This window comes from Aquarana catesbeiana, linkage group LG02, assembly GCF_042186555.1.
Source record: "Aquarana catesbeiana isolate 2022-GZ linkage group LG02, ASM4218655v1, whole genome shotgun sequence".
Lineage (NCBI taxonomy): Eukaryota > Metazoa > Chordata > Amphibia > Anura > Ranidae > Aquarana > Aquarana catesbeiana.
The window spans coordinates 245,443,559-245,470,536 of NC_133325.1; the positions used below are offsets into that span (position 1 = coordinate 245,443,559).

Genomic DNA, 26,978 nt, shown 5'->3' on the forward strand with positions numbered 1-26,978 from the left:
ATCAATGCGATTCAAGAACGATTTACATTGATGTCTATGGAGACTAAATTCGCAACGCAACGCAGTAAACTCGCACAGGACCTTTTTTTCACGCAGGTTATATTCGCAACGCGTCGATGTGAACGGCACTAATGTTAATCTATGTAATTTAAATGACTTGCGAATTTGAGCGATCGCAACGGCTCAAATTCGCAATAGAATTTGCAGCAGTGTGAACCTAGCCGGAGGCTAGGTTCACACTGCTGCGAATTCTATTGCGAATTACTTCCTGGTTTTTGTGGAGAGTAGTGTGGTGGAATTCGCACATATGTGAACCATCAATGCGATTCAAGAACGATTTACATTGATGTCTATGGAGACTAAATTCGCAACGCAACGCAGTAAACTCGCACAGGACCTTTTTTTCACGCAGGTTATATTCGCAACGCGTCGATGTGAACGGCACTAATGTTAATCTATGTAATTTAAATGACTTGCGAATTTGAGCGATCGCAACGGCTCAAATTCGCAATAGAATTCGCAGCAGTGTGAACCTAGCCGGAGGCTATCGGCTAGGTTCACACTGCTGCGAATTCTATTGCGAATTTGAGCCGTTGCGATCGCTCAAATTCGCAAGTCATTTAAATTACATAGATTAACATTAGTGCCGTTCACATCGACGCGTTGCGAATATAACCTGCGTGAAAAAAAGGTCCTGTGCGAGTTTACTGCGTTGCGTTGCGAATTTAGTCTCCATAGACATCAATGTAAATCGTTCTTGAATCGCATTGATTGGTTCACATATGTGCGAATTCCACCACACTACTCTCCACAAAAACCAGGAAGTACACAGGAAGTTAAGACCCTTTTTTTTTTTACATTATGATTCCATTGGCTAGACTATCAATCGCAGCTATATCCAACTCCTGAAATTCGCGGTAAAATCGCGGTAAAATCGCGGTAAAATCGCGGTAAATTCGCGGTAAATTTGCACTGCAGCAGTGTGAGGCTGGGTTCACACTGCTGCAGTGCGAATTTACCGCGATTTTACCGCGAATTTACCGCGAATTTACCACGATTTTACCGCGAATTTCAGGAGTTGGATATAGCTGCGATTGATAGTCTAGCCAATGGAATCATAATGTAAAAAAAAAAAGGGTCTTAACTTCCTGTGTACTTCCTGGTTTTTGTGGAGAGTAGTGTGGTGGAATTCGCACATATGTGAACCAATCAATGCGATTCAAGAACGATTTACATTGATGTCTATGGAGACTAAATTCGCAACGCAACGCAGTAAACTCGCACAGGACCTTTTTTTCACGCAGGTTATATTCGCAACGCGTCGATGTGAACGGCACTAATGTTAATCTATGTAATTTAAATGACTTGCGAATTTGAGCGATCGCAACGGCTCAAATTCGCAATAGAATTCGCAGCAGTGTGAACCTAGCCTGAACCTAGCCTAAATGTAAAGAAAAAAAATTAAGATAACTTAAAATATTCCAAAAGAATGTTTTACATTTCTATATCTATCTATCTACCTATCTCTATATTTCTCTCTCTCTATATATTTCTCTCTCTCTCTATATCTATATCTATATCTATAGATATAGATATAGATATAGATATAGATATAGATATCTATATATATAGATCTATCTATAGATATGTAACGAGGTTTATTAAAAGATCGTTTAAAACGATGAACAAAAAATCGTATAGGAAGGAAAAGCACATGGAGCAGTATACAAGGTAATAAACACAAGAGAAAAACACGACAAGTACTTACTTTTTTTAAGAACTTTCCGGATACGTCGGTATTGATCCGGCTCCCTGAGTTTCAGGTCAGACCATCTTTTTCTCAATTGATCTTTGGAGCGCTGGACCCCAAAAGATGCCTGCAAAGTCTCCACGACCTTCGCCATTATTTTGGCCTTGCGCAAATTTGGCCGTGCGTACGGCCCATAATTCCCATCATAGTCGTCTTTGTGAAGAATGGCCACCATCTCCACCATCTCTTTAAAACTCATATTAGAGGCCTTAAATCTAGGCCTCATAGATTTAGTTGACGTTCCAGCCTCCGGGCTGTCTCCACTACCTGAGGTCAACATTTCAGGTGTTTCCGCCATTCTTTAACTCCACTACGCGCCGTAACAAAAAATGGGCGGAGAACATGAGTTAAAATCGAACGTCAGGGGCGGGCGACGCAGGCGGAGTTTCACACATGCGTAGTGTATAAAGAGGGGCCTTGCGCACGTGTCGTACGTACGTTCTGTGCGTCGAATTAGGGGGCGGAGAACATGAGTTAATTTCGAACGTCAGGGGCGGGCGACGCAGGCGGAGTTTCACACATGCGTAGTGTATAAAGAGGGGCCTTGCGCACGTGTCGTACGTACGTTCTGTGGTAGGTGATAGTGGACCAGGACGTTACAAAACGAAGGTAATTTTAGATATATATTTTTTGGGTTTTATGGTCATGACTTTGTAGCAAGCGGCCTATATGGCTTGATAGATTGATGAGGCCTACATAGGGAGAAGATGATGAGGGGTTAGCAGAAACCTATAATAAAAGTGTTTTTTGTCTTGTGACTTCATCTTTTCCAGATATAATGAATCCCCTATTTAAGGATCCAGAGTTCCTTACAGCTTTTATTTCGAAATATCGAGAGATGAGGAATTTGTGGGAGGTGAAACGCCCTCAGTATTATGCAAAGCATGTGAGGAAGTCAACGCTGGAGAGACTTCTGTCCTTTGTCCAGGCGACCATCCCGGAAGCAACAATGGAGACATTGCTGAAGAAAATTGGGGTCTTGAGGAACATGTATAAGAGGGAGCATAAGAAGATCCAGGAATCAAGGAGATCAGGAGCATCAGCAGATGATGTTTATGTACCCAGGCTGTGGTACTACAATCAACTCCGTTTTCTGGATGACCAGAATGAAGCCAGGCCATCACTTTCAACCCTTCCCTCCACCCTTCCCTCCACCCCAGCAGAGGCTGATGAGGAGCAAGCTGGGTCTTCCATCCTGGATGAACCAGATATGACCATCTGGAGTCATGTAAATTATTTTAACAAATATTTACTGTACTAATATTAATGATGTTAACTGGATGTTATAATTGTCTAAAATAATTTTGCACTCAAAATTGTGTATACATATCAATTGACAGTAGTGGCTAAATATGTTTGCCACCTGCTTGAAATAATTAGGGTGTCTGATTAGACTCTTTTATTAAAGAGAAGTATTCACATTGAATTTGCTATTCATGAGAAGCAAACTGTGTGTCATTGATGAACCCAAAAAAATATACTCAAACTATTGTCCTTTTTTTATACACAGGATGAGTCCATCCAGGAGGAATGTGGGGAAAGTGGCAGGCAGGAGGAGACCGGGCCCATGGACAGCCTGGAGGAGGCCGGATTCACCATCATCCTGGAGGAGGCTGGGCCCAGTGTCAGGCAGGAGGTGGCTGCTCCCAGTGAGGTGGCTGCTCCCAGTGAGGTGGCTGGGCCAAGTGAGGTGGCTGGGCCAAGTGAGGTGACTGGGCCCAGTAGGAGCCTGACCGAATCCCAAGTGCCTCCCCTCCACCTTCCCAAAAAAAGGGCCAGGAAGGGGATGGTCACACAGGACGCATCCCTGCGCCTCATGCAAGAGGCCACCCGTTTTTTAAGGAGCCCCCCCGAAGCGGAAGAATCCTATGGCTGCTACTTAGCCAGCAGGCTTCTTCAGATGGATTGGGAGCAGCGCCTCATTTGTGAGCGCCTATTTGGGGAAACAATCCATAAGGGGCTGCAGGGCACGCTAACACAAAACACCCAACTACATGAGGCAGCCCCCCCTCCTCCTCCTCCTCCTCCTCCTCCTGCCACAACTGAAACACCAGAGCCACAGCCTCAAAAGAAGGCTACAGGGAAGGCTGCAGGGCAGCGTGGAGGAAAGGCTGCAGGGAAGAGAAGAAAGTGATGACCTGGGTTCAGTCTGGTCTGACAGAAGACGCAGGCTGTTGTAGGACCACAGTCTGGGGACATCTAGATCATCTGCTGGTGCTGTTGATCTCTGGGATTCTTGGACCAGATTGTGCTCCCTCTTATATGGACTCCGCAAGATCCCAATTTTCTGGTACACCGACTTTTTCCAGCGTTGACTTCCTCTTTATTTTATTTTGACCATGAATAAATGGATCTTTTTTGAGTTTAGCAAAAGACTTTATGTGTTTTCTTTGAAATCATTGATTTTACACACAATGTTAAATTAACAAGGGACAACAATCTCATTGAGTTTGGAAAAAACACACCAAAAATACATTACTAATGTTAATAATGTTCAAGTGGTAAGTCTTGAAAATAAAAAAATTTACATAACCAAAAACGGTGCTTTGGGTTAACTTTATCTAAAAACTAAAAAATAATCACTATAAAAAAAAAAAAAGAATAATGGGTTCTTTGTGGTAACTTTACAAACCTAAAAAAAAAAAAAGGGGAAAAAGTATTATTAGTATGGAAACATTGTTTTTAAAATGCATACTATATCATTCATGAGATCAAAGAGAAAAAGAATCCAGAAATCAGTTTGGGAGAACTCTGATTATGAACAGCAAAACACCTTCGTTCTTTATAGAGCCTTCGTAAAGAAGAAATAAAATGCGCTGCATTCAACGATCACAGATTTTGCAGCGTGATGAATGTGCTACCTACAATACGAACACTAGTTTTACTAGACCGAGTGCTTCCGTTTAGTTTTTGCTTATGAGCATGCGTCGTTTTTTTGTCCGTCGGACTAGCATACAGACGAGCGGACTTCGGGGTCCGTCGTAGTTACGACGTAAAGATTTGAAGCATGCTTCAAATCTAAAGTCCGTCGGATTTGAGGCTAAAAAAGTACGTTGAAAGTCCGGAGAAGCCCACACACGATCGGATTACCAGCCAGCTTTAGTCCGTCAGCGTCCGTTGGACTTTTGTAGACGAAAAGTCCGACCGTGTGTACGCGGCATAAGGATAGAAAGCCCTGTGACTTCTAACATACCTCCCAACTTTTTGAGATGGGAATGAGGGACACCTATCAACAAAAGTATACAGGCATAGGACACGCCCCCTGCCACACCCCTTAAAGGAGAATTGTACAAAAAAAAAAAAAAACAAGATTAGTTTAACTACAATTCCTTTATATTGGCTTTTGGAATTTACAAATACAGGCATTTAGAAATCAGATGAAAGGTTTGGTGCTGGAAAACACTTTTTGATAGATAAAAAGTGCATTGTATATACATCTATATAGATCAGACCAAAATGAGGAGGAATGAGGGACACTGCTCCAAATCAGGGACAGTTGGGAGCTATGCTTCTAAGACGGAGCTTTACTTCCGGGATCAACATCACCATGTGATCGGGATGTGCGAACGTCACCCAATACGGATGTAGTTGCGTTCCTGGGAAACCATAGCAACTGCCAAGCAGATGAGGCCACACCTTCCCGTACTGGGGGTACGCCCAGAAGGGGGCGGCGCTGTCAGTGGCGGAGGTTAGCGGTGAAGTGTTGTGTATACAGGCTGTGTACACCGTTATATGCCACACAGAGAGCGATCGGCACAGCGACTCGTACAGGAAACCGCCGTCTACGTACAGGAAGTAGGGAGTCACACACAGCCCAATCCAGCCAAGCCGGGGATCGCCGATCAGGCTCCGCTGGGTCATGGATCACCAATACCTCCAGGCCGTCAGCCGGTACCAAGTGGTGAGTACCGAGGGACGTGTGTGGGTGACGTCATGTGAGCCGTGATGTCACCAGTGTGGATGTGCTGACAGCGCTAGGCTACAATGGGCCCGTTCTTTTCTGGACTGCCAGCTGCAATGCGTTCCTGCTATTGTCTGTATACAGCCAGTCCGATCAGCTGACCGTACCATCCATCCCGTACAGCGGACCACTGTGTATTGTCTAATCTGGGGAGGGGAGCCCATTATATTCCATCCCATCAGATCTACATGGCCAGGCCTGTAAGTCTGGAAGTGTGCCCATTGTCATCCCCCAATGTACAATCAGGAGCTCATCACCTATCCATATCACTCTTCTCTCTACTAAAAATACATTATATCCTGTATGTGTTATCAAAATATATCATCTTCAACTATATATATATATATATATATATATATATATATATATATATATATATATATTCTTGTTTTATAGGTCAAGATCACATATTTTGTTCAATAATTATAGGTCTATATATAATCTTGACCTAAAAAACAAAGGTGTGTGTGTGTGTGTGTGTATGTATATATATATATATATATATATATATATATAATATTTTTTATAGTTCATGATGATAATGATGATATATATTTTGATAACACATACAGGATATAATTTATTTTTATTAGAGAGAAGAGTGTGTGTGTATGTATGTGTGTGTGTGTGTGTGTATGTATGTATATATATATATATATATATATATATACACACACACACACACACACACACACACACACACACACACACACACACACACACACACACACACACACACACACACACACACACACACACACACGTATATATCTATCTCTTGAAGTGTATCCTATTGTATTGCTTTTCCAAACAACCACAAGGGTGAAACAATGATCCCTTTGTTCCCAGTAAAGAGACCAGAGCAAATGAGAAGTCCGTTCCCTGCATAGTTGGAGAGTAAACAACAACAAAAAAGTTGTACCCTACATGAAAAAGTTGTGGTTGATTTGGCAGTGTGGCGTTCGCAAATAATTTTGGTAGATCTTCATGTCGTCATCCAATGAATTACCAACAAGGCAGAAAATGGCCAGCACGCCAAGCGTTAAAGAACATGAATTTAGATTTTACAGTGGACACACGCGCTTTTGATTCTGTTATCTGATTGACATTCGATACGTTTGAAACGGCAAACAATCGAGTAGGCATAACTTCCCTTCCGATCTCTGGTGGAATTGATCAGCTAGGAAGGAAAATGATCGACTGTGTTGCATTAATTGGCAGGTCATCCCTAACCTCCATTAAATGTCATCATCTGATTGAAATGCGATCAAATTCATTAACGAAGCATCTCAGAGCTGCAGATTGAGGCAACACCGTTGATCTGGTTTTGGATTCCAGTCTAGACCCACCTGAGCCAGTCTGTCAGGAAGCTGTTACTGTCCTGGGCCAGTCATAAGCATTCAGAGTATTCCTTGTCCGCAGCCCCGTGTATACACAAGTCCCTTGAATGCAGAGCAGGAAATGCCTTGGCCACAGATGATTGGTCTAATATAATGACGGCATCCCTGGTGGGCTCACAGGGGTGGGTTGGGACTAGGATCTGAACACAACCAAGCTTAAAGTGAATGTAAAGTCCTGTTTTTTTGTTTTTTTCCTATAAAAATAACAAACATATCCTACTTATCTGCTTTGTTGCAGTGGGTTTGCACAGAGCAGCTCAGTTCCTTCTATTCTCGGGTCCCTCTTCTGTGCTCCTGGCCCCTCCCTCCTGTTCAGTGCCCCCACAGCAAGCAGCTTGCTATGGGGGCACCCGAGCCGAGTCACAGCTCCCTATGTCCATTTAGACATGGAGCCCCAGCCCTGCCCTCTCTCTCCCCTGATTGGCTAGCTCACTTTAGCAGCAGCCAATCAGGAGGGAGAATCTCAGACGGCTGAGACACTTGTGGACATCGCTGGACAGAGAGGGACCTCAGGTAATTATGGGGGGGGGGGGGGGAGGCTGCTCCACACAGAAGGCTTTTTATCTTCATGCATAAAGATAAAAAAAAAAAAACCTTCTGCCTTTACAACCACTTTAAAGTGGTTGTAAACCTTAGACATGAAATATGAACAAAGCATATCCCTCTATAGTGTCCACCATCTTTTTGACATCTGTTGTAACTATTACTGTTGAACCTTACGAGAACAGCTCCATCGATTTTATAGTTTTTTTTTTCTATGTATTAATTTTTGTAAAATAAATTGATTGAAAAATATTAAGTGTATAAATTCCTCTATGGTACCATGATAATCCATCATATCGGTTCTTTGTTTATAAATTCTATATAGGTTGAGGTACCCCCATAGTCTATCTGTTCACTTTACATGTCCCTCTATAGTGTATACTTGTCTCAATCCAGAGCACTAAGTCTCATTTATGTCTGCTGTTTTGTTCCTCTGCTATCGGCATGACTCACTTCTGACATTTTTTCCTGACGCCAACAAAGAACAGGTGACGGGAGGAATCTCCAACTGATTGACATCCTCAGCTGTGTGAAGGGGTGGGGGTGGCGGGTGTTCCTTCCCTCCAATCAGCTCTCAGAGCTCTCTTCACCCTGAGCTCTGCAGAATAACTTCAGCTCTCCAACCACTTTTTTTGTTAACTCTCAGACAAGCTTATACATTCTGGACTTTGAACAGATGTAGAGATGAGAAGACTGCAGATAAACAGGTACAACATCTGTAGTAGAGCTGGGTGAGAGGTAGAGCGCGTCTCTGGCGGGGGAACGAATGGGCTCAGGTGAGTAACACTGGGGGGGGCTGGTCAGTGAGAGAAGTTTTTTCACCTTAACGCATAGGATGTATTAAGGTGAAAAAACACAAAGAACAACCCCTTTAAGTGGTGAAAGATGAAGGAGCTGAATGGATTCCTGTAATGATCAGTAAATTGCCTACTTATGTATGGTGAGGTTTTAGGACTTTGGCTTTGTGTATGGAGGTGGTAACTATCTTATTTCATTGGAATGTTTATTATGTCTTAGTTTGGTTTTAAGGTTTTATCGTTGTGTCTTGGCAATTGTTTTTTTTTTTTTTGTTTTATATTAGGAGTTCCAAGTTCAGTCCTGGAATGTGTTTATGGCCTGTATGATGATAAAGAAATGCTAGTTATGAGAAATTACTCATTGCATTATATTTCAGTGACTTGCAATGTTGGTTGTTTTCTTTTTACTTTGACCAGTGTGTTACCTGTGTCAGAGAACAGGGTGTGCTCCTTTTCTGATTACACAGATTGATGTAGAAACTAGGGCTGAAACAACTAATCGATTAATTGATTATGAAAATAGTTGTCAACTATTTTCATAATTGATTAATCGGCCAGCTGATTAGTTGGCCTGCATACAGAATGCAATATTTGTTTACATATCAAGAAATACAGTGCAGCACACATACAGCTCAGTGCTCTGTCCATACATGTCAGTAAGTGCCTGAGAACTTGTGAATGTGTGAGGAGCAATGCCTCATGGGACATGTAGTCCTGGGCAGGAAGTAACTGGGTCTAAAGGCAGAAACTTTTTACTTTGTTATAGGGGCACACTATACTATAATTTGTAGCTTGCTATTGGGGCACTCTGAAGGCAGGAGGAGCCAGATGCATCGGTGAGGAACCCCAGAAGAGGAGAATCGGGCTGCTCTGTGCAAAACTATTACACAGAGCAGGTAAGTATAACATGTTTGTTGTTTAAAAAAAAAATACTTTAAAGACTGTGCAGGGAAGATCGGCATCTGAACCCAGAGAAGGTGAAGGCTGATAGACTGGAGGTAATAGAAGGCATTACAATTACATTTAAAGTAAACTTTTACATGGAGGCAAGCCACATTATGTGGGAGCAGGGCATATTACATGCAGGCAGGGCACATTGGAGCAGGGCACATTACAAGGGGGCAGGGAACATTACAGGGGGCAGGGATCATTACATGCGCCCCGGTGTGAAAGGGGTCCAAATAAAAAATGTGATCTCCTAGTCTGATATTTACCAGATTCAACCTCCAATAGTATATACAGTATAGCTCTTCTGTCTGTTATTCTCAGAGTGGATTAGAGATTTTTCTCCCTAAACGTATAGATGGGTATTTATATTTACCACTGCATAGAGATTTTTTAAGAATACATTTTTTTTAAACTTTGCATATTAAATTATACACCACACTTTTTTTTTAAGGTTATTATCCGATTAATGCATTAATCGAAACAATAATCAGCCAACTAATCGATTATGAAAATAATCGTTAGTTGCAGCCCTAGTAGAAACATGAGAGTGACAGAAAAAAAAAATAAAACATTCAGCCTAGGTTCACATTTGTGCGAACGCAGACATCGCATGTGATTCGCACCCGCACTGCTGTGCCGATCGCATGCAATGTCTGTGCAATGTTAGTTTAGCCATACAGTTGTATGGCTGAACTCGCATTGAATTTACACAAAAAAGGTGCAGGGACTTTTTTCACCCGCACTGAAATCGGATCGCATGGGTGTTCTCACCTATGCGATCCGATTCCTGTGCAAGTTCACAGTTCGCACTGTGATCTGTGAATCGATCTGGGGGTGTCATTAACAATGTATTGATACCTGCAGCGGTTCGCAGAGGGCAGTGTGATCTGCCTGCAGGAGAGATACGATGCGGAAAACCGGCGCTGGAATCATGCTGGTTCCCGCATCGCACAAGTGTGAACCTAGGCTGAGTCTGCCCCTATTTATTGATTTTTTTTTTTTTTTTTTTTTTTTCGTTTAAGTATATTATATGTCTAGCTAATTGTTGACATTTTCTACCTTTTATTCACTTGCTTGCTTCATTTTCATGAGCCTTGTTAATGAAGAGGTGTTCTTCTCATTAACATTCTTATAGGGCGTACACACGGTCGGACTTTGTTCGGACATTCCGACAACAAAATCCTAGGATTTTTTCCGACGGATGTTGGCTCAAACTTGTTTTGTCTACACACGGTCGCACAAAGTTGTCGGAAAATCCGATCGTTCTAAACGTGGTGACGTAAAACACGTACGTCGGGACTATAAACGGGGCAGTGGCCAATAGCTTTCATCTCTTTATTTTATTCTGAGCATGCGTGGCACTTTGTCCGTCGGATTTGTGTACACACGATCGGAATTTCCGACAACGGATTTTGTTGTCGAAAAATTTTATCTCCTGCTCTCCAACTTTGTGTGTCGGAAAATCCGATGGAGAATGTCCGATGGAGCCCACACACGGTTGGAATTTCCGACAACACGCTCCGATCGGACATTTTCCATCGGAAAATCCGACCGTGTGTACGGGGCATTACAGCTGGACCCCAGACAGAGCTGTATTACCAAGAATCCTAAAATGTCATATATTGCAGCTTACCAATCATCAGATGATGTGGTGGTTGCATCAGTTTTTTTTTTACTATGACCCCCCCCCCACCTTTTCATCTGGTGATCTGGCCAGTAATGCTCCTCCTGTATTAGGCTTCATGTACACTGGAAGTTTTTACAACCTCTCCTGAACAATTGACAGATAGTAACCCACATTTACATGCCACGTTTAGCGGCCTATAGCTGTGTTTGCGTTTAGAAGCGTTTGAAAAAAGAAAACATTTTTTGTTATTTTTTTTCAAAATAGCCAAAAGGGAAAAACGCATGTAAACAAAACACGGCTAAACGCGAGTTACCACATTTAGCCGCGTTTAGATGCGTTTGGCGCTTGAAATGCCTCTAAACACAACTTCTGAACGCATTTTTTTGGGTTCCAAAAAAAGCCTCTAAAATTAACTGCCTAGAAACGACTATAAACGAACCAGTGTACATATACTGATAAGGCCTCACGTTTAGGAGCAGTTGGGCATTTTTTTTCAACTGCTCCTGAACTCTCCTCCATGTTATCTTATCAGTACATGTACACAGGGTCATTTACAGTTGCTTCTAGGCAGTTGAGTTTAGAGGCTTTTTTTGTAACCCAAAAAAAAGCATTCAGAAGCTGTGTTTAGAGGCATTTCAAGTGCTAAACGCCGTAACTCGCGTTTAGCCACGTCTCGTTTACAGGTGTTTTTCATTTTTGGCTATTTTGAAAAAAAAAAAATATTTTTTTTCCAACGCTTCCCAACACTAAACGTGGCATGTAAATGTGGCAAAAAGGACGTTTTAAATGTGGGTTACTATCTGTGAAGTTAAATCATTCAGGAGAGGTTGTAAAAACATCCCATGTACATGAAACCTAAGACAACATAAAGGAGAGTTCAGGAGCAGTTGAAAAATATGCCCAACTGCTCCCAAAGGTCCGTTTACCAACAGCAGTGTACATGAGGCCTTAAGTGAGACACAACTCTAGAGCGAGCAGAGAGCAGCATTGTCAGTCGGGGGCGGAGGAGTAATGAAGAGATAAAGGCTTTACATGAATAAATAAAAGCTAATTATGTTTATCACCCCTGTCAGTGTGAAGTGGTTTGTCTCATCCATGTAAACTGATACATTCTGCTGGAGAACTTGTGCTTCTGAAAAACAACAGGATTAGGCCAGCCATACATTGTTCGAATCTCGGCTGGTTCACTAGGAACCGGCTGAGATTTGAACTGGTAATGGGCAGGCTGAATGTACCAAGTTGATCGATTTAATCAATTGATCAAAATTGGGTTGATCAACTTGGGTACAACCAGCCTGGCAAATTCTCTTGCGATTATCGATGCTATAGCCGCTAGCGATAATAGCTTTCATCTCCCAGCAGGGACGGCTTTCCCCATCCGCCTCAGACCATTGCTGATTCCCATCAGCACTGTCTGCGTTGATGGGGAAATTGGGGATTGTGTATGGCCAGCCTTACTGGCTGGATCACCAGATGAAAAGAGAAGAAAGAGCCTAAAAAAAAAACTATAAAACTATAACTATAAAATAAACAGCCATCACATCTAAGAATTAGTAAGCTGCAATATAGTAAATGTTTGCTTTTGGATTTAAAAGAACCAAAATATCTGATGAGGGCACCTTGAGAATTAACTGGGAATTGCTAGTTCATCCATCTAACCAGATATTGATGCGTTTGTTTATCAAAAACTTTATGTTGCCCTCTTTTACTTTTGTAATAAAAAAATAAAAAAGTGATTGTTTAAGTGTTACTACACCCACAATAGTAAAACCAGTCTGTATATGCAGTAAAGCATGCTTGTTATACTCACTGTGGAACCTAAGGGCATTGTGTAAAAAGGCTGTTTGATCCGGTCTTCTCTGATCTTCCCCTTCTTTTACTAACCCCAATCCATCTCCTGATAGCACAGAACCTTGGGGCACTCTGCGCATGCTCAGTTGCATCAGGAACAATTGCCATTTTATTCTCTAGGGTCTCTGCTAAAAAAAATATAATATAATGTTTGGGGGTTCTAAGTAATTTTCTAGCAAAAAATACATATTTTAACTTGTAAGCAACAAGTGTCAGAAAAAAGGTTTACTCTTTAAGTGGTTAAACTGACTTCATTTTTTTTATTTTTTATTTTTGGTGGTGTTTTTGTATTGATGGTTGCACGATTATATCACTTATATTACCGATCATGTTTTCCTTTTTTTTTAATGACGGTAATCCCATATTTCACTTTTTTTATTTATTTATTTTTTGGGGGTAAATAAGAACCAAATAATAATTTTAATAGGGTTTTTCCGGATCAGATGGTTGGGTCTGGGGTGAATTATTATGGCATGTAATGGTGTATTGTTGATGATAATAAGTACTATAAAGGATCCCACTCTACTTTGTTTTGCACCTTGTACAGGGTCACTTCACTATGCATAGGGTACCCTTGCTTTATGATGTCTTCACCAATTACTTGGGACAAGGCTAAGGCTGCAGTGGGGGAATACTTGACCTTAAAGCAGATGAACATACACCATGTTAGAGATGAACATACACCATGTACATTGACACTACAACTGTTCTCCAGTTACATCTCGGTTCCCATGGTACACCTTCCTGGTAATCTACATTTAGGAGGGACACCCTGAGCTCTGTCCACATCCACTTGTCCAGCGTTTTCCACTACTACTCAGAAGTCTGGAAAGTATTCACAGCGCTTCACTTTTTCCACATTTTGCTATGTTACAGCCTTATTCCAAAATGGATTAAATTAATTATTTTCCTCAAAATTTTATGAACAATACCCTATAACGACAACGTTAAAGAAGTTTGTTTGAAATATTTGCAAATTTATTACAAATAAAAAAATAAATAATAAAACAGAAACATTTCTGCAGCATTGAAGGCCCCAATGAGCACAGTGGCTTCCATCGTCTGTAAATGGAAGAAGTTTGGATTCACCAGGGCTCTTCCCAGAGCAGGCTGCTCAGCCAAACCGAGCGATCGGGGGAGAAGGGTCTTAGTCAGGGAGGTGGCCAAGAACCCAATGGTCATTCTGACAGAGCTTCAGCATTTTTCTGTGGAGAGAGGAGAACCTTCCAGAAGAAGAACTATCTCTGCAGCACTAAACCAATCAGGCCTGTATGGTAGAGAAGCCACACCTCAGTAAAAGGCACATGGCAGCCCACCTGGAGTTTGCCAATAGGCACCTGAAGGACTCTGACCATGAGAAACAAAATTCTCTGGTCTGATGAAACAAAGATTGAACTGTTTGGCCTGAATGGCAAGCATCATATCTGGAGGAAACCAGGCACGGCTCATCACCTAACCAATACATCCCTACAGTGAAGCGTGGTGGTGGCAGCATCAGGCTGTGGGGATGTTTTTCAGCAGCAGGAACTGGGAGACTAGTCAGGATCGTGGGAAAGATGAATGCAGAACTGTACAGAGACATCCTTGATGAAAACCCACTCCAGAGCACTCTGGACCTCAGATTGGGGCGAAGGTTCATCTTCCAACAAGACAACGACCCTAAGCACGAAGCCAAGATAACAAAGAAGTGGCAACAGGACAACTCTGCGAATGTCCTTGAGTGACCCAGTCAGACCCCAGACTTGAACCCGATTGAACATCTCTGGAGAGATCTGAAAATGGCTGTGCACCGACGCTCCCCATCCAACCTGATGGAGCTTGAGAGGTCCTACAAAGAAGAATGGGAGAAACTTCCCAAAAATAGGTGTGCCAAGCTTGTAACATTATACTCAAAAAGACTTGAGGCTATAATTGGTGCCAAAGGTGCTTCAACAAAGTATTGAGCAAAGGCTGTGAGTACTTATGTACATGTGTTTTTTATTTATTTTTATTATAAATTTGTAGATTTCAAACAAAGTTCTTTCATATTGTCATTATGGGGTATGTTTGTAGAATTTTGAGGAAAATAACGAATTTAATCCATTTCGGAATAAGGCTGTAACATAACAAAATGTGGAAAAAGTTTAGCGCTGTGAATACTTTCCGGATGCACTGTAACTCTTGACCTTCCATACCTCTGTAAAGGATGGGGAACCTCTGTGGTACAATCCGCTCTCATGCTATAGGAGACAGAGCTCTGGCGTAAGGTGTGCCAAGGTGTGCCGACATCTGCCTCGCTGCTAGAGGCCGTGCCACCTGTAACATTGAACATGCCACCAACAGACTGCTACACTTTCGTTACCCCAGTCAATCACACGTCTTCTCATTCTACTCCATACTTATGTCTGCATACCCCAATGTGTCAAGACCCACTTGTTAACTCTATGTGTGCCAGTTACTTGTGATACATCTCTTTAATAACTTCAGACCAGGCAAGGGCAACGTTTCAGTACTGAAGAAAAGTGCATAAATGAACATTCCAAAGTCCAACATACAAGAACAGGATTTTCCTACGTCCCTACTCCTAACTACACGCTGGCATACCTGCTGAGGTGTAGTCCAGCAATCCTAGTCCTTCAGAGGCATTCTCACGCAGATACAAAACCTTCAGAGGCATACGCCAGTGCTGTTGTCATCAGGGCAAACCCCAAGTTAAGTCTCTACATGCAGGCAGTGATGAATGACAACCTTCTGCTGCTCCAGGTCTCATCCTCTGTCTCAATCCTTTGAGTCTCGCAACCCACAGCTGTGCTAGAACTCTCTCTCAATGTGCTGCTCAAGGGGAGGACTTTTTGAGCCAGACCATTGACCCAATTTATATGACACAAGACAAGTGAACCAGACCCAGAGAAGAACCCGCCAAAATGACCAAGAAACTGGGTGGGGGATTAACTCCTACCTTTCCGGTCACGGCAGCACCTGTTTCAACCTGCCCACAAGTGTCAGGGTCCTCTCAGGATTGAGTAGAAGGCAGACGTTGGTGGAGGGGACCATTGGTCTCAAAGGCCCATTGCAGCACTGGATTAGAGGTCCCTTGACCTGGAAACATCGGCAGTGTGAGGACCTGGATTGAGGACTTGGGACCTTCTGTGGCTGTACAGTCTCTGGCTTTTTAACAGTGAAATTACAAAAAGCCGAACTTAAAGTACAACATTGGCCTAGGCTTATGACTTTTTTTTACTAAACCTATCCCTCTCTAGCCCCCCAAGCTTGAGTCCTCCCCACCTCCAACCAGGAGCTTACTTGCCTCTTCCTGATGCTAGCAGCCTTCTCCCTAGTTTTACAGCCTCCCTTCCAATATCTTCCCCTGTGCTGGCTGTGTCTGCCTAGTAACTGCCCATGGACTTCAATTCGTCCATATACCTAGAGTCTCTATGGTAGGTGAGTACCCATTCAAACCTATGGGGAGTTTAAAGTGGACCTTCAGTCATTTTTTTTTTTTTCAACTTTCCATCTATTAAATCTTCTTTAATCCACTTTTTTCTCTATTAAATCTTCTGCCCTTGTTATTTTAACTTTGGATAGTAATTTTTTTTTCTGTAAGTAAATATCTTATACAGCCCACTTCCTGTTTCTTGTCTGGTCATTGGCCTAGGCTTATGACATCATGCACAGCTCTCTCTCACTCTCCTGAGAGTTTCCAGGAAGGGAGGTGGGATTAGTCATAAGAGGCCAATGAAATCTGCAGAGCTGGCGGTGTGCCTCTGTGTGCCTGTGTAAATCCAGGAAATGAACAGGCAGCAGCTTCAGCTGCCCACAGTTAAAATGGATGCAGCCAGACTTAGCGGAGGGAGATTTCTGCAGCATATTTGGCAAGTACAGAATCACAGTATATATAAAATAATAATAAAATAATATGCAAAGTGGTTGGAGGGAAGCTTCAGAATGGCAAAGATTTTTTTATTACAAATTATGTGAGCAGACTGCAGTTCCTTCTTTAAGGGATGAGCAGAGGAGGAGACGATTTCAGGAACAAGGCCTCATTTACATTGGTGTACTGTTAATCAGTCTGTTCTGACCCATAAATTGGCTCCTGCCATTGGCTGAGAGCACCGATTGGGTGCCGGTTTGCTGCTGGTTTTCCAGCATGCTCATGTGACAGAAGCCGGCCAAACAGACTGGCTGATATGCACACGGGCCGAATGTCAGCAGGTTTTTATTGGACTGGCCAATGTCTCCTGTGTACTAGGCATAAGAGTGGCATCTACATGGCATCTACATTCAAAGTGGGCGAGGCTGCCATATTGTAAAAACCTAAATTTGGGCACTGTGAGGGAGATTTTCTAAAACTTCTGCACTCAGAATCTGGTGCAGCTGTGCATAGTAGCCAATCCGCTTCTAACTTCAGCTTGTCCACTATGGCTTTTAGCAATAAAACCTGGAAGCTGATTTCTATGAAGAGCTGCAGCATATTTTGCACTCTCCAGTGTTGGTAAATAACTCCGTTGTGTGTCTACTTTAAGTGCCAATGCCATCCATCTTATATTCTGCAGCATTATGTTTTTGTGGAAATTCCACTTTTATAAAAAAAAAAAAAAAAAATGTATTCTCTGGAAAAGCCCATTTATTTATTTTTACACACACTTGTAGATTACTGCTAAATGGAAAGAATTATATCATAAGTGCTGCGTAACCACAAGATTCTTTTTATAACTGTTCTTCCTGCTGAGCAGTTTACACGTGAGACGAGATCGAATTAAAAATAGAATACTTTCTCCATTTTGATATGGAGCTTTATTTCACAGGGTTTGTTAAGCAACAGATTGATGTGCTCGATGCTGAAATCTTTTCTTTCAAATTTATTGATGTTCCTTTTTATGCCAATTGCATCAGGTTTATGTGTGTGTTGTGTTTTTTTTTGCTTTTTTTTTTTTAAGTATATCTATCTTTTCTATCTCAGAAAGTGCCACACTTGAGGAAATGAGTCAGCCTGCTTCAGTCGCTATACTTTAAATGTCATATGTTAATTACTTTACATCTTTTTTTTTGATAACTGAGTTCTTGATATTTTGAAGATAACTGAGGTAGATTAACTGTCATTTTTCTGGTATTATATATAACCAACATAGCGATACCTGTGCTTTTTCTTGAGTGCCCTGGCAGCCTTAACCACTTAAGGACAGAGCCTCATTTTGAGATTTGTTGTTTACTGCTTTAAAACAGTTTTTTTTTTTTTTGCTAGAAAACTCCCAAACATTATATATTTTTTTTTCTAACACTCTAGAGAATAAAATGGCGGTCGTTCCAGTACTTTCTGTCACACATAGTTACATAGTAAGGTTGAATGAAGACACCAGTCCATTCAGTTCAACCTTAGTGAGTGTGGGGGCGTGTATACAATTGTCCCTATGCCTGTACATTGTGTCTCATTAAGATGCTCATCTATTATTATTTTTATTATTATTATTATTATTTATTTAAGGTATCCATATAGTGCTGTCAATTTATGCAGCGCTCCACACATACATCGCACACTCACATCGGTCATGGTTGGGATTTGAACCAGCGACCCTTTTTACTACTAGGCGAAAGTGCTACCCACTACACCACTGTGCCGCCCCACCATATTTGCGCAGCGGTCTTACAAGTTACTACTTCTTTGGAAACAATATACTTTTTTGAATTAAAAAATAAGACAACAGTAAAGTTGGCCCAATATTTTTTATATTGTGAAAGATGATGTTACACCGAGGAAATTGATACCTAACATGCCACATTTCAAAATTGCGCCCGCTCATGGAATGGCGACAAACTTTTACCCTTAAAAATCTATATAGGCGATTGTTTAAAAAATTCTACAGGTTGCATGTTTAGAGTTACAAAGAAGGTCTAGGGCTAGAATTATTGCTCTTGCTCTAACGATCGTGGTGATACCTCACATGTGTGGTTAGAACACTGGTAGGCGGCGGAGGGCACCGGAGCATGGCGGGAGGGGGGAGCCCTCTCCTGCCACCGATAAAAGTGATCTTGCGGCGAATCCGCCGCAGAGACCACTTTTATCTAAAAGCCGCCCGCTGAAGCTAGCTGCTGCCATAACAACGATAATACTCTTCAAAGTGCTGACGTCTAACGACGTACGGCGACAAATTCTCGTACGACAATGGCTTCTTCTTCTTCTTCTTCTTCTTCTTCTTCTTCTTCTTCTTCTTCTTCTTCTTTTTTTTTGCTTGACTTAATGTTTATTGTTTCTGATCATGTGTTTTTTTTTTTTTTTTTTTTTCAAAAACAGTACACAGTAAACAAAAATCGTTAGTTCTGTTCACGAGAAAAGTTTTGGAGTTTGTCCCTTCGGAATTTTTTGTTTGGAAAGTCTGAATCGGATGTTGAAAGTTGTGTACACACTATCAGAAAATCGAATGATTTCCGATCGCGTGTATACAGTTCCGACGCACAAAGTGCCACGCATGCTCAGAATCAAGCAGAAGAGCCGCACTGGCTATTGAACTTAATTTTTCTCGGCTCGTCGTAAGTGTTGTACGTCACTGCGTTATTGACGTTTTAGAATTTCCGACGTGTGTATGCAGGACAAGTTTGAGCCGACATCCGTCGGAAAAAATCCATGGATTTTGTTGTCGGAATGTCCGATCAATGTCCGATCGTGTGTACGGGGCATATGGCTCCATTCACACTTTTACGACTCCAAAGTTGCGCCGATTTTGGAGTACACCTTTTTGGATGGGTGCTACATGGATATGACTTTGGCTTTGACCAGTGATAATGCACAACTGTTGCACACAAGTTGCATTGTGTAACATTCAGGTACGACTTACATGCAACTTCTGAGGGTTAACATTGAAGTCTGCGGCCCTCAAGTTACATGAAAGTCGGACCAAAGTAGTGCATTAACTATTCTGAAATTGCTGCAACTTTAAGTCACAGATATATGAATGGTTCTCATTGAAAAACATGGGGAATGACTTGTCATGCAACTTTGATGTCCAAAGTTGCATGACAAGTCGAACAAGTGTGAATGGAGCCTTAAGCTATATAAAAACTCTGCTAGGTGGCTGCATGTTGGTCCCATAACCAGTTAAGATGGTTTCATAAAGAAAAATCAATACCACCAAGATTTCTGCTATAGGTGGATGACTTTTGTTAAAATGAAATTGTTCTGCATTTTAAACTTTTAAAGGTGATCGTTCTGCAAGATGAAACTAATTAGCTGAAACAGGCAACAGGGACGCACTGGACCCCTGCTGCAAACTGCATCCAGCATCCATTGTGAACCCAGCCTAAAGGTGCTATTGACATGAAAATTTCACCACATGTCAGTAACGACCCATGCAATCCATACATACAAAGAAACCAAAACAAATAAGTTCAGAAATTTGGTTATGTGTAATAAAATGGGATGACACAGGGAAAAAGTATTATACACTTGAAGAAACGGAGGTGCAAAAAGGCATGGGAAGCTAAGACACCAGCTGAAATCTATCAGTAATTAGAAAGCAATCCCGCCCCATGTCAGTGCAAATTAAAATTGGCTGGTTTAGTCTCAACTGATGGCCTATAAAAAGGTGTCTCATTACCAATGTGTCGCACAAACCTCTCATGATGGGTAAAAGCTAAGAGCTCTCTCAAGACCTTTGCAACCTTATTGTTGCAAAACATACTGATGGCATTTGGTTACAGAAGGATTTCTAAACTTCAGAATGTTCAGTGAGCACTGTTGGGGCCATAATCTGTAAGTGGAAGGAACCATCATTGCACCATAAACCAGCCACGACCAGGTGCTCCTCACAAGATTTCTGACAGGAGTGAAAAGAATTATCAGAAGACTTGTCCTGGAGCCAAGGACCACTTGGAGAACTTCAGAAAGACCTGGAATTAGGTAGAATTGTTTCAAATAAAACAATAAGTAATACACTCAACCGCCATGGCCTGTATGCACGCTCACCATGCAAGACTCCACTGCTGAGGAACAAGCATGTTGAAGCTCATTTAAAGTTTGCTGCACAACATTTAGACAAGCCTGTGAAATACTGGGAGAATATAGTCTGGTCAGAAGTGACCAAAATGGAACTCTTTGGATGCCATAACACACACCATGTTTGGAGAGCCAATGGCACTGCACATCGCCCCAAAAACACCATACCAACAGTGAAGTTTGGAGGTGGGAACATCATGGTATGGGGCTGTTTTTCAGCATACAGTACTGGTAAACTTCATATCATTGAAGGAAGAATGAATGGAAAAATTTGCCATCTACCAGGATGATGAAGCTGAAACGAGCGTTGACATTTCAGCAAGACAATGTTTCCAAACACAAAGCCAAGGAAACTCAATTGGTTTCAAAGAAAGAAAATAAAGAATGTTAGAATGGCCCAGCCAATCGCCTGACTTGAGTCCAATAGAGAATCTATGGAAATAACTAAAGATCAGAGTTCATAGAAGAGGCCCAGGGAACCTTCAAGATTTGAAGACTGAAAGAATGGTCCAGAATCACCTGAGCAATGCATGCTACTAGTTTCTCCATACAGGAGGCATCTTGAAGATGTCATTACCAACAAAGTATTTTGTACTAAGTATTAAATGCATTTTAGTTAGTGTGTTCTGCGGTGTGCAGTACCGCTTTTGGCCTGAGGTGGGGGGCGCCGGAGCCAACCAGAGCTGAAAGTTGCCGTTCGGAAATGCATGGAAAGGTCCGAGGACAGTTCGGCTGACCTCGGAAAGGCTTGTGAACGGAGTCTTTCTGAGGTTTGCCGAGGTCAGCCGAAGTGTCCCTCGGGCCTTTTCAGTCGTTTCCGAGGCTCTCCGGCACCCCCCACCTCTGGCCTTATGCGGTATTGCATCCCATTGGCGTCAATGCGGAACAAATTATTTTCGTTTCCATTGACTTCAATGGGAAAACTCGCTTTGATATGCGAGTACATTGGATTGAAAAAGTCACGTGTCTGTGACGCAATGCTTCGGGAGGAGGAGCCTGTGACGTTTCCAACAGTGGCTGTGTGTGAGCACTGGCGGCGGATGAGGAGCCTTTAGCGCAGAGCTCTATGCAGCTGATCATTTTAATCTTTATGCGATCTTGCGAATGAGGATATGTGAGTGAAACTAAGTATCCTAGCATTCAGTATCATTCTATTGTGATCTTTCATGTCATGGAAATGAACGGAAAATCAGATTAAACGCCATTGGTGACGGAGTGGTGATAGTGACAGTAAATCTTCTATTGTTTTATATCACAGGAGACTCGGCACTGAACTCACTAATTTTGATTTATTTTATCAGTTGAACTTTTGAGTATTCATTATTGGCGCACACAAGATATTTATTTATTTATATATTTAATTTGGCAATCATAATTAAGGATTATTGTGGTACCATATTTCATAGGTATTTTTATATGGGTGAATGAATAGGGAGATTTATGTATATTAGTAATATTTATTTATTTATCACTCATTGAGCTACACACTAAGGTGCAATACTAAGAGGTTAATATCAGCGCAATTATTCACATACACTTAATTATTCACTTGTCACTCACAAATTAATTGCAGCTATATTATTTGGTTATCTCTTATTAATCACAATTTTTGTATAATTTATCTGCGTCAGCGCTTTAGTATTTTTCCAAACATTGGATTACGAGTATACTCCTGGAACGGATTATGCTCGTAATCCGAGGTTCCACTGTAACTTAATTTCTGAACGTATTTCTTTTGACTTCTTTGTAGTATGGGTTGTTGCCAACATGTGGTGAAAATTTTATGTCAATAGCACCTTTTTAGAAATATATTTACCTAGAAAAATGGTGACGTGTTCAATACTTATTTTACCCTCTGTATCTCCCAGGTTTCAGCAATGAATGCACAAATATAGACTAGACAAATTTTATATGTGCTAAGGTCTTTGGGTTTGTTGAGTACTTGTTCGTTGGCAGCATTTTGATGAAAGTAATTACGGGACAGTGGCTGTGTAGTCATCAAGGTGTTTTCTCGGCTCAGTAATTTACAAAGGACTGACTAGTCTTTTGTCACATGGGTGTTGCTCTAGTTGCCTGGTACATTCCTTACTAATTACACAGTGAGGGAATAGGCCTCATTGAGGACACAGTCAGTTCAGAAGAACTTCTGAATATGCAGCACTAATGAGGACAGATTGCACTGCCTCCCATACTATAGAAGAATACTGTATACAGGGTACTGTTCTATAAGACTGTGCTCTGTGCACACTCCTACACACAGATTGTAGGGACAGATAGATTTCCACTTTATCTTACTGATGACATCGTTCTACACTTGGATGGTCTGGTTGCTGCAGAAAAGCCAACTATTTCCAATATACTTGTCTTGTAGAGATTTCTTTTTTTTTATATATGTATTTTCAGAGGAAGTGCCTCTTTTACATGGGGATGGGGGGGGGGGGGCAGGTGCTCAACAACCCACCTTAACGGCTTGCCGACCAGCCTCTGTCATTATTCTGTGGCAGGTTTGCTCGGCTGCGCGAATCCCTGTAGGTGTACGTCGGCTGAGCAAAAAAAAAGGGGGGAAGGATAAAAGAACTACAACACTCTGTGATTTCAGTATAGCTAATAGCAGACTGAGGATTGGGTCCAAACAGGTCTACATATAATTTGAGACACCTGCTAGCACCAATCAGTAATAGGTGTGTTCCCCAGAATTCAATACAGCATATACCAAAAAAGGGGGGAGAGAAAGTGAATTCATGGGTAGGGAACAGGCAGGAGTCAATGTAAATTTAAATACTGTTTAATGAAAAAAGACTCACAATATATACTAATCCAGAAAATATCCTGATAATTCAGGTACCATCACCATTAAAAGGACCTAACAGTCATGTGCAGACACAGACAACCACCGGTCACAAACAACCACTCATGATAGATTAAGCGAGTCATTCACTATGAATAAATAAATAAACAACCATGATATCAAGGCATAAAACATATATGCAAAGCATTACTGGAAGTCCAAATAGCATGGAAGAAGGGATGACAAATAATTGAGTGGATGTATGGGTTGTAGTGACAACAGAACTTGATCAGCACTGAATAGTGGTGTGAGAGACACGATTAGCCGTTGGGAGGGGGGACAATGATGTCGGGGGGCCTTTGTGGAAAGGTCCGGGAGGGAATGGATGGATGAGACCAAAGCCGCTACTGGATGTAAGTATATGTGGGCTGACAGGTCGGAGCCTCTCTAGGCCAGGGATGGCTCACAAGGCTGCAGACCAGAAGGTATGGATAGGACTAACAGGCAGCTGGAGTTGGAAAGGTAGGATTAGTGGTGAGCTGACACTGTGGAACGAAAGTCAATTAACACATGCGGTGAGAAACTAAAGTGACAGTCCCGAATCAGGGATACAGTAAAGGAGGATCTCACCCGATGTTGTTTTTTTGCAGCTGTCACCATCTCCTGTATGAGGAATTCCTTTTCATAGATGGTCCAGTCCGATGGGGAGTGGGGGGGTCATCCAAAGGGTGCCTCAATCGTGAGTAGCGGATAGGCAGTAAGAGTGAGTAAACTCACGTAAATAATGCAGATAAAGTCCGAGCAATTGAGGCAACAGTCCACCCCTCCTCCTCTCTTCCGGCTAGCCGCTGTGGCAGAATTCAAGCAATCGCTGGTCTCGCGGGTCAGAGTGATCGGCGTGATCAAGGCTGGTAGGTGGGTCTGTTTGTCAGCAGGTACGCTAAGGGCAGCGTGGTGGCGTCATGCTGACGCGTTTCATCCGTAGACCGGATTTCTTCAGAGCATGCGCGGTAGCAAGCCTCGTCAACTTATATAGTGTTGAGGCGGGATCATGTGGGTTTCAGCATCTCGTTGCCAAGGCTACCGCGCTATTCACTGACAGCCATACACAAAGGAAAAACATAAAACATGACTAGCAGAACGAGTCCGTAAAGGCAAACCAGGAATGGGGAGGGGAGAAAGAAGAAAGAAAGGAAAAGGGAAGGAAATGAGAGGGGGAAACAAAAGGGAAGGGAAGGACAAAGGGGGGGGGGGGGGAAGAGGAGGGGGGGAGAAAAGGAAAAGGGGGAAGGGGGGGGGAGGAGAGGGGGGGAGGAAAGAAGGGGGAAGGGAGGGGGGGGAAATGAAATGATACCATGGAGAACGTGAAGGACTAATGGAGAAGAGAGAGAAAAGGGATAAACAAGGTGGAGGGAAACGAAAGAGGGAATAGATGAAAAAAAAAAAAAATGAAATGGCTGCTTTAAGAGCAATAGCAGGCGCGCACCACCGGAGCCAATGCGCATGGCCAGCGGCCGCGATGTCCGTCTGCCAACCCACGATTGCTCCACAGAGAGCCAGAACGGGGATCTGTCAATGTAAACAAACAGAACCCCATTTTGACAGGGGAGGAGAGAGAGATCTGTTGTTCCTAGTGATTAGGAATAGCGATCTCTCTTTACTCCCAGTCAGTCCACTCCCCCACAGTTAGAAACGCATCCCTAGGGAACACTTAACCCCTTGATCGCCCCCTAGTGTTAACCCCTTCCCTGCCAGTGACATTTATACAATAATCAGTGGCTATTTTTAGCACTGATCGTTGTATAAATGTCAGTGGTCCCAAAAAAGTGTCAAAAGTGTCCGATCTGTCCGCCGCAATGTCGCAGCTCCCGCTAAAAATCGCTGATCACTGCCATTACTAGTAAAAAATAAATCAATAATAAAAATGCCATAAATATATCCCCTATTTTGTAGACGCTATAACTTTTGCGCAAACCAATCATTATACGCTTATTGGGATTTTTTTTACCATAAATATGTAGAAGAATACATATTGGCCTAAACTGATGAAGAAATTTTTGTTTTTTAGAAAAAAAATTTTTTTTTTTTTTTGGATATTATAGCAAAATGTAAAAAATATTATATTTATTTATTTATTTTTCAAAATTGTCTGTCTTTTTTTTTTTTTTTGTTGATAGCGCAAAAAATAAAAACCCGCAGAGGTGATCAAATACCACCAAAAGGAAGTCCTATCTGTGGGAAAGAAAGGACATACATTTTGTTTGTGTACAACGCTGCATGACCGCGCAATTGGCAGTTAAAGCGACGCAGTTCTGCATCGCAAAAAAATGGCCTGGTCATAAGGGGGGTAGACCTTTCGGAGGCTGAAGTGGTTAAAGTAGAACAAAACTTTTTTCTTCATTTTAGAGCAAGGGAGGGTTATAACCCCTGTTTTTTTTTCGCCATCTGTGTCCCATTGCGGAGAATTTCCTTCACTTTCAGTCCCATAGCCAAACAGGAAATGAGAGGAAACAAAAGAAGGGAATTCCTTGGGGACCCCCATTTTACCAGAACTAGTGTCCTCATTGGAATATTTCTCCTCCTATTACTTTTCTGGAGACAACGCACAATTTGGGATTTTCTTTTGCTTTCACTTTCAATGATAATGGTAAACAGGACAACTGGAGAGGGTGGATCTCCCTAGCGAAGGCACAGACAACAATAAAAATGGACAGCCTTTCTAATCCCTCTCTACTCTATCCAAAATTAAAACCACTGAAATGCTTACCTGAGCCTAATCTCTATTCAGGCAGGAGTGCTGGTATGAAGAGGCAAATCAGGGATGCTCTGTGCAAAACCGTTGCACAGAGCAGGTAAGTATAACATACCCATTTTTTTTCTACAATAACAAACATGTTAAGTTCACCTTTTGGTAACATGTTTTTTGGGGGTTTAACATGTTACTAATGCAGCACACCCCGATCAAACAACCCATACAGAGGTACAGGCAGAAAGCTGTAGGTAGTGGCTGCAGAAGTCTGATATTGCACTTGCAATACGCTGTTAGCAGGTGCAATGCTCTGCAGGCTCCTGAGACGAAAACAAAATAATAAATGCACAATTTTTACCTACAAAAGATGTGCATTTATTTATTTAAAGTTGAACTTGCCTAAACCTGATGCAGCACATTATTCCCACTGAAAATGGTCTTTTGGCAAAAAAAATAGGCATTCAGAAGGTGGCCTTAACCAGCCTTTTTCAACCAGGCTGCCTTCTGGGTTCTTCAGGGGTGCCTTGGCAAAATGCCT

At 42.0% G+C, this 26,978-nt stretch overlaps 1 protein-coding gene across 2 annotated transcripts in view; it reads left to right on the forward strand.

Moving 5' to 3' along the window:
• The first annotated feature begins 5,427 nt into the window (after positions 1-5,427).
• NDFIP2 (Nedd4 family interacting protein 2) overlaps positions 5,428-26,978 on the forward strand; it is a 167,224-nt gene continuing 145,673 nt past the window's right edge. Inside the window, exon 1 of one of the 2 annotated variants that reach the window (XM_073614357.1) lies at positions 5,428-5,711. In XM_073614357.1, the coding sequence (XP_073470458.1) occupies positions 5,670-5,711 (42 nt within the window). In that variant the 5' untranslated portion in view covers positions 5,428-5,669. The remainder of the gene's footprint in view (positions 5,712-26,978) is intronic. The other variant, XM_073614358.1, reaches the window with a different exon arrangement.